Source organism: Orycteropus afer, unplaced genomic scaffold (assembly GCF_000298275.1).
Source record: "Orycteropus afer afer isolate SDZICR_OR568_19922 unplaced genomic scaffold, OryAfe1.0 scaffold00019, whole genome shotgun sequence".
NCBI classification, from domain to species: domain Eukaryota; kingdom Metazoa; phylum Chordata; class Mammalia; order Tubulidentata; family Orycteropodidae; genus Orycteropus; species Orycteropus afer.
This window is the reverse complement of record NW_006921606.1, coordinates 2,601,364-2,614,442: the sequence shown is the minus strand read 5'-3', so window position 1 is coordinate 2,614,442 and position 13,079 is coordinate 2,601,364. Positions and strand designations below refer to the sequence as shown.

The window sequence follows — 13,079 nt, the reverse complement described above, 5'->3', positions numbered from 1 at the left end:
ATGGACACTGGGAGGAGGTAACTATGGGGAGGAAGTGGGAGGGGAGCTGCTGCATTGTAAATTTTGGTCAATGACATGAGACAAAGTATATGTGAACGGCTGTATGAAAAGTGAATTTACTCTGTAAATCTTCACCCAAATCCTCATAAAAAAAAAAAAGAATTAAAATTTGGAGTGTAAGTGACAGAAGGCAAATTCTGATCTCATGACACATTTCCAAAGCTATTGGAGTGTTACTTTATATAATTTGTATTTTGTACCTGTACACATAAAAGGGTAGCTCTGGTAGCATAGTCTAAGGTGTTTGACGGCTAACCAGAAGGCTGGCAGTTCAAACCTACCAGCCACTCCTTGGAAGACTGGGCATCTACTTCTGTAGTGATACCGTCTCAGAAGCCCAAGGAGGGTTCGCTATGAGTCAGCTCTGACTGACGGCAGTGAATTTGCTTGGGTTTTGGCAGTGCAGTGAATTGCTTGGTGTAACACTAACTGTTGTTCTTCATTTTGTGATGTACTGTAAATCCCAGTCTCTATGGTTGTTTAGGGTGGGCTGTATCTTCAGTTTCACCTTGCTGCATTGTGTGACTCAAGTCACCACCTTTAGCTTCCTTGAGGGTACATATGTGAATGTTCTGGGAAAGTGCTCTCTCCTGCTCCCATCCTGTGTTTGGTTCATCAGCTCATTCTTGGACAACAGCCAGTCATCTGACCCACCAATTTGGGTTGTCAGCCCCTGCAACCATATGAGTTGGGGGAATCCTCCAGACCTACCCACAGACTTGGGACTTGCCAGCCCCCAGCACCATGTGAGCCATTTCCTTAGGAGTTAGTGAGTTCTGGGAGACGTTACAGCAAGTAGCATAGTGCCTAAAGTACTTGACTGCTAACCAGAAGGCTGGTGGTTCAAACCCACCAGCCACTCCTCGGAAGGAAGGTTAGGCAATCTACTTCCATAGTGATATTGCCTCAGAAACCCAAGGAGGGGTCACTACGAGTCAGGTCCAACTCAACAGCACGTTAACACAACAACAAGACAGGAGGGAGAGTACTAAGGGGAGGAGGAGGAGATGATGGAGTGGCACAGCAGTCTGGAAAAGCTGGACATCTGAGACATCTGTAACCCTCCACTTTATGAAGAGTAATCCTTCTAAAGGGAGCTCTGGTAGCATAGTGGCTAAGACACTTGCCTGCTAACCAGATGGCTGGCGGTTCAAACCCACCAGCCACTCCTCGGAAGGAAGGTTGGGCAATCCTACTTCCGTAGTGATACTGCCTCGGAAACCCAAGGAGGGGTCGCTATGAGTCGGGGCCGACTCGACGGCACATAACAACAACAACAACAATCCTTCTAAAAGAAATTATTCAAGCAATATGCAACTAACTCTTAATCATATGCTTTCAAATCTAAGACTAAAAAACCAATGTTGTTTCATGCAAATAATAAAATCATCCTCGACTTACTTTTGCTGACCCCTCTACAAGTCCTAGTCTTCCCTCTATGAGGCACTCCACTACCTGGCATCAAGCCTGCTTAATAACAGTTGTGCTTTACTGAACAATTATCGAGTGCAAGGCACTGTTCTAAGGGCATTTGGTAACATTCATTTCATCCCTATGGCAACCCTATGCAGTAAATGAAGTATCATTATTTATATATTTGACAGGGAAGCTGAGGCACTGGGTCAGGTTAAGTAACCTGTCTAAGGTCAAAAAGCTAATAAATAATGAAGCCAAAATGCAAACAGATCTAGTTCTAAAACTCATGCACTGTAACTGCCTCAATTTGTCAGCCTATTGGCTTTTTAGTCCCATGCACTTTTTTTCCCAGGTTACTACCCCACATTTCTTTTCCAGTCCCTCTAATGTTATTGCTGCTGTTAGGTGTTGCAGAGTAGATTCTGACTCAAAGCAACCCTATGCACAACAGAACCCAACACTGCCCAGTCCTGAGCTATCCTCACAGTTGTTGCTATCTTTGAGCCCACTGTTGCAGTCAGTGTGTCGATCCATCTCTTTGAAGGTCTTCCTCTTTTTCGGTGACCCTCCACCTTACCAAGCATTATGTCCTTCTCGAGGGACTGGTCATTCATGACAACATGTCCAAAGCATGTAAGATGAAGTATTGCCATCCCTGCTTCTGAGGATCATTCTGGCTGGACTTCTTCCAAGACAGATTTGTTTGTTCTGGCAGTACAAAGTACATTCAATATTCTTTATCAATACCATAATTCAAAGGCATCAATTCTTCTCTGGTCTTCCTTATTCATTGTCCAGCTTTCACATGCATATTAAAACCAAAATACCAAACTCACTGCTGCTGAGTTGGATCTGACTCATAGTGACCCCTCTTTGGGTTTCCAAGGTGGTATCTCTACAGAAGTAGATTGCCCAATCTTCCTTCCAAAGAGTGGCTGGTGGGTTTGAACCACCAGCCTTCTGGTTAGCAGTCAAATGCCTTAGGCACTATACCACCAGAGCTCCTTACTAGATGACTGAAAATACCATGACTTGGGTCAGGTGTACCTTGGCCCTCAAAGTGACATCTCTGCTTATTAATATTTGAAAGTGGTCTTTTGCATCAGATTTGCCAATACAATCCATCATTTTGATTTCTTGACTGCTGTACTTCTACGGGTATTGATTGTAGGTTCAAGTAAAATGAAATCCCTGACAACTTTAATCTTTTTCTCCATTTCTCATATTGTGCTTGTTGCTCTAGTTGTGAGGATTTTTGTTTTATGTTGAGGTGTAATCCATATCGCTAGAGCTATATAGTCTTTGAATTTCATCAGTAAGTGCTTCAAGTTCTTTCCACTTTCAGCAAGCAAAGTTGTGTCATCTACACATCACAGGTTTCTTTGAAGTCTTCCTCCAATCCTGACACCACCTTCTTCATATAGTCCAACTTCTCAGGTTATTTGCTCAAGAAACAGACTGAGTAAGAATGGTGAAAGGATATAACCCTGACACACACCTTTCTGGATTCTGAACCATGCAGCATCCCCCATCCTGTTTAAAGGACAACCTCTTGGTCTATGTACAGGTTCTGCAGGAGCACAATTAAATGCCCCAATCTGTACAATGTTATCCATAGTATGTTATGATCCACATCACTGGATGTGTTTACATAGTCAATAAAACACAGGAAACATCTTTCTGGTATTGTTTGCTTTCAGCCAAGATTCAGTTGACATCAGCAATGTCATCCCTTGTTCCACATCCTCTTCTAAATCTAGTTTGAATTTTCTGGCAGTTCCCTGTCAATGTATTGCCTCGATAGTTTTTAAATTATCTTCAGCATAATTTTACTTGCATGTGATATTAATAATTTTTCAATAATTTCCACATTCTGTTGGATCACCTTTCTTTGGAATGGGCACAAACATTCATCTCTTCCAGTCGGTTGGCCTGGTAGCTGTTCTCCAAATTTCTTGGTACAGATGAGTGAGCACTCCCAGTGTTGCATCCATTTGTTGAAGCATCTCAATTTGTATTCCATCAATCCTAAAGCCCTGTTTCTCACCAATGCCGTCAGTGCAACTTGGACTTCTTTCTTCAATACCATCAGTTCTTGATCATTTACTACTTCCTAAACCTAAGGCATTTGACTGCTAACCAGAAGGCTGGCAGTTCAAACCCACCAGCCACTCCTCGGAGGGAAGGCTGGGCAACATACTTCCATAGTGATACTGCCTTGGAACACAAGGAGGGGTCACTATGAATGAGGTCTGACTTGATGGCACATAACCCACTCGAGTCTGACTCAACATAACAACAACAACAATACACACTTCAACCACTTCCATCCACTCTTTGCTTATCTGGCTGGACAACAGGAAAGCTTAGCCAAAACCTGCTGGTCAAGGACAACTCTTCAGTGTTTTGACTGGACTTACAGCCAGAAGATTTTCGTTCAAAAAGTCCTCAAAACCTTTTGTGTTTTGACTCATTTGCTACTCAAATTCCTGCCCAATCGTTTGGGGACAGATGGTGGGAAACATACAGAATAAAGTTTAACACAAAAGCAGTCTTTGCGGCTGTTTATGCACAGGGAAACAGTTCGGGGGCAGGAGTACATGGAGGGATAGACACAGGGAAGAGGTAACTATTGGGAAGAAGTGGGAGGGGAACTGTTGTATTGGGGTAAGTTGTAGTCACTATCATGAGACAACATGTTGTGAACTGCTGTATGGAAAGTGAATTTGCTCTGTAAACTTTCAACCAAATCACAATCTAAAAAAAAAAAAGCAGCCTTTGCATCGTTCAACTTACAAAACAACAATTAATGGCATTAATATCTGCATTTTCAATAGTACGTGCTATAAGTCATTTTTACTCTCAGCAACTAAGGATGTGTCATCTGCACATGGAAAATTGTTAATGAGTCTTCCTCCAATCCTCACATAAACACTGGCTTGACATCAAATCAGAGCCAAAGTACACCTTGTTTTTAATCATCTACAAACAAATATATTTGGCTACAGAACAAATACTATAGCTACAGAACAAATACTTAACCACAGAACAAATAATGCCAGTACAAATACTTAAGAAAAGACACTGAATTAAGGTAAGAGGATGTACAACTTCAGAATTTTCAAATCTTAACTAAATTTCTTGTTCCCCTAATTCCATACAGAACTAGAAGCCAAAATGCCATTCTCAACAAATGGAGGCACCGAATAACTACACTGTTGTTGTCTTTGTTATGTGCCATCGAGTCGGACCTGACTCATAGCGACCCCTCCTTGGGTTTCTGAGGCGGTCTCACTATGGAAGTAGATTACCCAACCTTCCTTCTGAGGAGTGGCTGGTGGGTTTGAACTGCCAGGCTTCTGGTTAGCAGTCAAGTACCTTAGGGACTATACTACCAGAGCTCCCATATAACTACATTAATGTACATAAAATCTGTGTACCTAATTCTCCCAAATATCAGTACCAAATAAAAATAAGTTCCTGCCTAAACTTCAGCACAGAATTAACTGGAACTTAATGAAACAACAATTACCATGTCTGCTGAAGAACTAGATGGTGCCCAGCTACCACTGTCATCCACTTGGAAGGGGATCTATGTAGGAGATCCTGGACAGAGAGGGAGAAAAATGTGGAACAAAACTCTAAATCACTTGGGAAAAAAAATGGAGCCTGGTGGAACCACTGAGACTATGGCCCCTAGCTGCCCTTCAGGTCTGGAATTGAACCCACACCTGTGGTTTCCAGCCAAACAAAATACAGGCATGTGAGTTAAACATTTACCTCAAGTAGATACATGCCTTGGAGAGAACAATCATGGGAGAAAGAACGGCTGCTTATGCACAGGGAGACAGCTCAGGGGGCAGGAGTGTGTGGAGGGATGGACACTGGGAAGAGGTAACTATGGGGAAGAAGTGGGAGAGGAGCTGTTGCATTGTGGTAAACTGTGGTCAATGACATGAGACAAAGTATATGTGAACTGCTGTATGGAAAGTGAATTTGCTCTATAAATCTTCAACCAAATCACAATTAAAAAAAAAAAAAAAAGAAAGAAAGAAAAAATTACCATGTCTGCAGCCTCAGCTCAAGCCCCAAGGAGTACTCCAAGAACCTCAAATTTGACACATTCAAAATCAAACTCACACTTAATTTTTCACTCACTCAAATTTCAAGTTCATGCATACATCTTTGAAAATTCCTTAGGAAAATTTTCTGGAGGATTGCTAGACCTCAGGACAGCTGCATTTTAGAGCTCTTCATTAAGCATTACCAAAGCACCCTCCTAAGCAGTACCAATTTAAGTCCATGTCCTATTTAGACTATTCCCAAATTAGTATTTCTGCCAGACTTATCTTCTTAAATATCACCAACAGCTCTGGACACCTATAACACAAAAGCCAAATTTCTGAGCTTAGAACACATACTCTGCCCTCCTCCTGGCCTACCACTGGATAACCCAGAACCTACACAGTCTCAGAGAACTTTCTGTCTGCTTGTCTATTTCCTACTGGTTCATGTTTCATGGAACCTGCTTGTTGTTCCTGCCTCAAAACTCCTACATATTCTTAAAGAATCAATGGGAGGAGGAGGAACAGAGCATAAGCAAGACCTTCATATAATTAGCACAAGCCTCTTCTGTAGCAGCACAGTTATTAGTTCACATACCGTGATAACTTTTATGATCCTCAACCGTCATTTGTTTCCTTCCTTACACTATAAACTCTACAGGGATAGGGCCCAGTATTATCAATCTGGAGTCCTTGGGTGGTACAAACAGTTAATGAACTCCATTGCTAACAAAAAGGTTGGAGGTTCAGAAGAAAGGCCTGGCAATCTACTTCTGAAAGGTTCTGGCCATTGAAAATCTTGTGGACCAGAGTTCTACTCTGACACCCATGGGGTCACCATGAGTTGGAGTCAAATTAATCTATTTTCAATAAATAGCAGTGTAAGTAATGGACAAGGAAAAGTGCAACTGCCAGAGACAAAAACACAGTCGTGTACAAACTCCCACTGACAATCATATCTATGAAACACAGATAGTATTCAAGGAATATTCTGTTTGAGGGAATCAAGGTCTTGAACGGTGACATATAAAAACTCAACTCATTTTCAGGACCATGTTCTCACTAATCTTATACAGATAATTCGTAACTTGAAATGGGTTGTGCTCCAAAAGTTCATTTATAGGTTATTTTGACTAGAGAAGGCTTCCAATAAATGTTTGCCAAATTATATTCAATCTGAGAAAGCAAATATTGGTCTGAACTGCTTCAAGATACACCTGGTTTACTTAGATCGAGAAATAAGGAAATGAACTCAGATTTGTAAGGCAGGAGCTCATTAGGTAGAAAGAAATAGTATCTCTTCATTTAAGGTGTTAGGAAGAGGTCATTAACTGTTTCAACAATATCCAGTAATTAGATTCCCATATCTAAAGCTAGTGTCTCTCAAACTTTCTTCCCACAGTTCCTCTACAGACTGATACTTATCTGTAAAGTGACCTTTACCACTTTTGGGGCAAGAAAGGAAAAGCATGTACCTCTTTCTTTTCATATAAAGATCAAAACAGTAAAGCCCAAGGTAGGTAAGAATCAAGACAAAAGGTGTTGGATCAATGTTCTTAGCATAAATATGGATTAAAAGCAAAATGTGTATGCTTTTTCTTTTTTATCAAACAATCAATTAAAAAACAAAATCTAAGCAGCATCAAAATTTTCCCAGCAAGAACACATAAATGTAGCCAAGAAGTATTTGAAACAGAAGAACAAAGGGGAACTTGTCTACCAGATATTAAAATATTATTCAACCTACAATAATTTCAATGGGTGGTACTGGCACAAGAACAGAAGAAAAATCAATGCAACAATATAGGAAGTACAAAAACATACCCAGGATTTTTGAGTATGATGAAAATGGCATTTCAAATTGGTAGGGAAATGAGAGCTTATTCAACAGATGGTGCCGAGACAATGTACTATTTGGAGAAAAAGGAGGTTGAGATGATTTTTTATTTTTCTTTGATCAGGAAAAAAAAACAATGTTATCTTTAAAAATCTCTCTAGGGCAATAACTAATTGAGATTAGGGAGGAAAAAAGACAACAAAAAGCAGAAAGGTAAAGATAGAGATTGGACTACATAAACATTCTTCTGTACATCAAAGCAAGGGAGCTCTGATGGCATAGTACCTAAAGCATCTGACTGCTAAACGGAAGGTTAATGGTTCAAACCCATCAGCCACTCTGTGGAAGGAAGACTGGGCAATCTACTTCCATAAAGATTTACCACCTCAGAAACCCAAAGGGGGTTGCTATGAGTCTGAATCAGCTCGATAGTAGTGAGTTCGGTTTTTTTTTTCGGTATATCAAAGCAAGATAACTAAGAAAAAAAGATATAGGAAAAACATGAATTGCAGCTGCTAAAGAAAAACACAAGAAATCTGGGGGGCAGGGGGGTTCCAGCGATCCATCACTAACTAGCACAATAAATTACTTTGGACAAATCTTGGCACCATTTGAAAGTGAAATTACCTAAAGTACACACACTTCGTAAAAGAGTCAAAACAAATCATTTTATGTTTATTTGTAAAACCAGAGCTATCCAGAACCCTTAGGGAATTTTTGTTCAAGATAGCTTTAGAGCCCCAACACTGTAATTACTTCAGATGTAAATCTTTCTTCATTTTTTATACGCATCACCTTTATTACAGATACATACACCTATATGTCTGCAAGCTACCTCCAACTTTACATGTGCAAAAACCCCATCTCTGCTGACTCACCTCTTTCCCCCTAAATCAATCTCTCCTCTGATCATTCCCATCTCAGTAAAAGATAAAACCATTCACCCTATTGGTCAAGACAAATTCATCGAAACCATCAGTGATTCTGCTTTCCCTTAGCCCTCACAAGCATTCCATGGGCACCTCCTTTAACTCTTAACTCCACAATATATCCCACAACCATCCACTTCCAACTGCTACTGTACTAGTCCAGCAGCCATCTCCATCTCCATCTGGACCACCTCTCACAGATTTTCTTGCTTCGCTACAATCCAGCTTCCATGTAATGGCAGAATTAACTTTTAAACCAATCACTTCACTTTCCTACTTAAAACCTCCAATGGCTTTCCAATTCATTTAGATAAAATTCCACGACATCAGACATTATCAAGCCCTTGTTCCCTTCCTTTTATTAGCCTTTTCAGGTTCCGTTCCAAGCTAGTTCTTGGGTAGGACTTTGCTCTGCCTGGCATTTCCATCAATGACAGTCACACAATCAGTTCCTCATTATTCAGATTTCTGCCCAAATGCCATATTCTCCAGGTCCTTTCCCAATCACCTAATTCAGGGAACACATGGCCCAACTCTTGCCCTTAACCTGTTTTATTTTGCCCACAGCACTCATCACCAGCTTGAAACCTCTTTTTAGTGTCTTTCTTTTCCAAGAGAGTGGGAGGTCCAGGAGAGTAGTAAATTCACTGAGAGTCTGGGTCCCAGGGCCCACGCAAGTATTTGTTGAACAAAAGGATGAGTTCCCAGTAATCAGAACATTTTAACGAATCAGAATCACTCCAATGAACTCAACAGCTGTGATGTCTACTCGGGGCCTCTAAACTGCCACACTTTTGAGTTTCATTTTATCTGCTTTATAAAATCTGTTTCTTGCCTGCAATCAGCTGTCACTACATTGCTAATATCTCTTGGTGGCCCCTCTCTCCACTCCAAGTCCAATAAAAGGTGTGATGATGAGGTTCTTTTCATTAACATACATTAACTTTAGTCAGAGCCGACTCCACAGACCTTACAACTTCAGTGCAGGCAAGACTATCTTCCTGAATTTTTTAAGTTTTTAGCCCCATTCTGAATTTCAGTCATTAGAAAGACGTTGCTAGATGGCTGGTTTTTGTTGCTAGTCCCTTGACAGAAATTCTTAGATTTTTCAATATCCTGCCATTTTACTAATATTTGCATCTCCTTCATCCATAAACTAATCAATGTTTTTTGTTTAAATACAAACAGTGGATTTTTTTTTTTTTTTAAATGTAAAGAATTATCTGCCTCTTAGGAGAAATGTAAAACTGAACACTCAGTTCCAAACTAGAGTTCTACCTTGTGCTAGAAGATTTAAAGCCTAGTTTGATTTTGAACTGTGCATGAAATTTCATTTAAGAGCTGAGTTTGGATTTTTGGCCTGGGCTGCAAAGCAAAGCCAAGCATGATAAATTATACCCTATAAACAACAACAACAACCTTCATCCCAATTCAGGTCTTCTCTGAAAGTTCCTTTAAGACTAACATGGTCTTGTGCCATCTTCTGCAGCCAGCCATCTAAACAGAGGGTTCACAGGCTGAGAAGGAGATGTCTGTAACCAGCAGGGTAGGTTCATTCCCAGCCTCCAAGTACTTTGATTTCTGAAGGTCAGAGAGAGAAAAGAAAAGGTGCTGGAGGCAAAGAAAGGGGGGAGGATGTAGATGGCAAACTGTGTTTCTACTTTCCCCTAACTTAAAAGAAAATTAACAATGAGCTAAAATCCCTAAAAACCTACATCCAAAATAGACGAGGTAGAAGTGTAGAGGTGGCCAAAAGTAAAATGTATGAAATGCTGGCTTTGGGAAAACATCAACTCTAAGTGTGAAAAGGTATTTTTCTGAGTATTGCTAGTATAACAAAAACAATTTGTATATACCGAATATTTTATATCCATTAAAATTTACTTATTTGGGGCAAGAGGATAAGGAGTCATATAAGCTATTGTTTAAACAGGTAATTGTCTCCGAAGTTGTGGTTTCATATACTTGCCATCAAATTGTAGTCACGTGAATTCACTTTCAAAATTGTGCTGTAAACAATTTATATGGCTCATCCTCAATTTCTGATGGGAGCGCTCTGGTAGCATAGTGCCTAAGGCACTGACTGCTAACCAGAAGGCCGGCGGTTCAAACCCACCAGCCACTCCTCGGAAGGAAGGTTGGGCAATCCTACTTCCGTGGTGACACTGCCTCGGAAACCCAAGGAGGGGTCGCTATGAGTCGGGGCCGACTCAACAGCAAATAACAACAACAACAATACAATTTCTGATATAGATGCTTCTCTGGTCAGAAAGTACAATTTACATCGAGTCCCAGTTACATCTAAGTAAAAACTCTGATCTGCTGGTTCCCAAAAATGCTGCATTAGTATGTATTTACACTACACACGTTCTAAGCTTTTCAGTCACTCAAGACACTTCCTAGCAGAACCCAGACTCTGAACTTAAGCAAGATCCCAAAGGAAACATGCCAGAATGGGCATGAATACACTGCAAGGACAGTCATTCCCTACCACTCTTCCACTGTCCTTCTCAACTCTTTACCTTCCCCCCTGGTGTGTATTTGGCGGGGGTGAAGGTAGGGGTGAGGAGGTGCATATGTGATTCTCCCCTCACATCTAGTACCTGATAATTTTCACCAGAACTGGATTTCAAAGCTAAAGCTATCAATTATAAATCAAGAACACCTACACCCAGCAACTAACTTATCCTGGTCAGCCCTGAGCACTCTAAAAGTCCCTACCCAGAAGACCTCTCTCCACTGGTTTATTTTGTGACTGGATGAGTCCCAAACCATACTCACACAGTATTTCTGTACTTCATACATATAAAGTTTTCATCAGCTCCCTTCATTGCATCTATACCTCTCTTCTACTTCACACCACTATGAATCTGGCTCTAACCACGCCTGCCATTCCAAAACCATCTCCCTTCTAAAGACTACTTTGGCTAATCCCTCTGTTAATCCTGAACATGATCCCAGTCACTTTTATGACTCACATGGCCAAAAGGGCACAGTTAAGGAATAACATGCAGACATCACCAAACTTAGCTAATTAAATAATTAACATCCTACGCAGTCTTCCACTCAATCTCCTCTGTTCCAGGAACTGCTTTTCCGCCAAAAGTTCTCTTTTCATTTAGTCAAAAAAACTGGTGTGGTGCAGCGTGCGGTGGGTATCTCTTTTCATTTACATAATTCAAAAAGTGAAGTCTAAAAGGGCAGTAGCCAGATAAATTGGCATCAGCTCTTGCCAAGAGTGACAGCAGACATTCTGGAGAACCAAGTACACCTTTCCCTCACTTATTGACTATCTTGTTATCCAACATTTAGCTTTTATGACAATAGTAAAAAAATCTACTATACCAATTATTTTGCACATTAACAAAGCGGGGGACATGGCAGCAACAGTTACAGAGCATCTCCCTCAAGGAGGGTCTATGGACGGCCTCTGGGAAGCTGGGCTGCACTGGGTCGTGCCCTCTGCTCCGTCTTGCCAAAGGGCTGCCCCCACTCCCCGCTCAAGATTCAGCCTTCTCCCAGGCCACAGCCTTGGGGCCTGTTCTGGGTTCTCAGCTCCTACTCTGCCTGAGGCTCTACCACTCAAAATTGCTGTGTGGTGGGAAAGGAGGAAAGAGGCATGTGAAAGGGTGTCTGGAAAAAATGTAAGCGAGTTTAATGACATCTCAAACAAGCTTAGTCAAACTTAGCCTGTACCCCTGCAGGAAGCCCCGAGTCTTGGTGAGGCGCCAGGCTCAGAGGACAGAGCAGGCTCCCTATTATGAACTGGAGAGCAGGGCTTGCAGGGGTGGGAGTGGAGCCCAGACCGCAGCTCCAAGAGAGAAGCTCTGACCCAGCACAGAAGGAAGGTGAAGTGGTTAAGCCGTGGGCCCTCCAGTCACACAGCCCAGCTTTATCCAGCTTTGTCTCCTCCAAGACTCTTTCTCCGCAAAGGAATAATCCATAACTGGACTTGTCACAGTAACGAGCACATCAGTAAGTCTTAACTGTTATTATTTCTATATTTTCTAAATTAAAAAAAAAAAAAAAATCAGACAAATAGATGGTCTAAAAACGAGAAAAAAAAAATCCTCCATTTTCACGTAACCTCGATTTTCGCCTGATGACCTATTCTTTGGAACATAACCAGGCCGGTAAGTGAGAACTGGGTGTAGGAATTATCACTGCCACCACTGATCATAGATACTGTGCTAAGTTTCCAAACAGCCTTATAGGGAAGGTGCGATCTATCAGGTCCATTTAACAAAGAGGATTGGAAAGACCAAGGGCCATGCAGAAAGGTCAACAAGCAAAGGGCCACACCCAAAGGTGCCACCCTCGTTAAGTATGACCACAGAGCTCATGCTGGAGGGCTATGCTCATCATCCCGCCTCTGGCCTCTGTTGCCTTAGGTGCACCCGGTCCTACAGAAACCCCGGGAACCAACGGTTTGAGAAGCAGGCAAAGGCCCCGCCCGCGGGATGCTACATGCAGGAAGTGGTGCCCGCGCGGAGAAGCTCACCTGTAAGCGGCCACGGCGCGGGTATGCAGGTATTTCTGGGCGGTCATGACTCCCACGAAGAGAAAGTTACTGTCACGGGGCTCGCCGTCCTGAGCTGGTCCGTGCGGCCAGAGCAGCCCCCCGCGCGCATCGCCGTGCGCCCCACGGGCCTGGGAAGCCGCCGCCTGCCCGGGCTGGCAGCCCTCAGGACTAGCGCGGCGCCGCGGGCCCGCTCTCTTCAGCTCTGAGGCACGGGGCAGAACGAGCCGCGAGGCCAAAACGAAGCCCAGCAC

At 42.2% G+C, this 13,079-nt stretch overlaps 1 protein-coding gene across 1 annotated transcript in view; it reads right to left on the bottom strand.

The window, feature by feature from the left end:
• The window catches only part of CHSY1 (chondroitin sulfate synthase 1), a 150,054-nt gene that overhangs the window by 136,448 nt on the left and 527 nt on the right, over positions 1–13,079 (bottom strand). The window contains exon 2 of the mRNA XM_007959935.2: positions 12,808–13,078. Coding sequence (XP_007958126.2) covers positions 12,808–13,078 — 271 coding nt within the window. The remainder of the gene's footprint in view (positions 1–12,807; position 13,079) is intronic.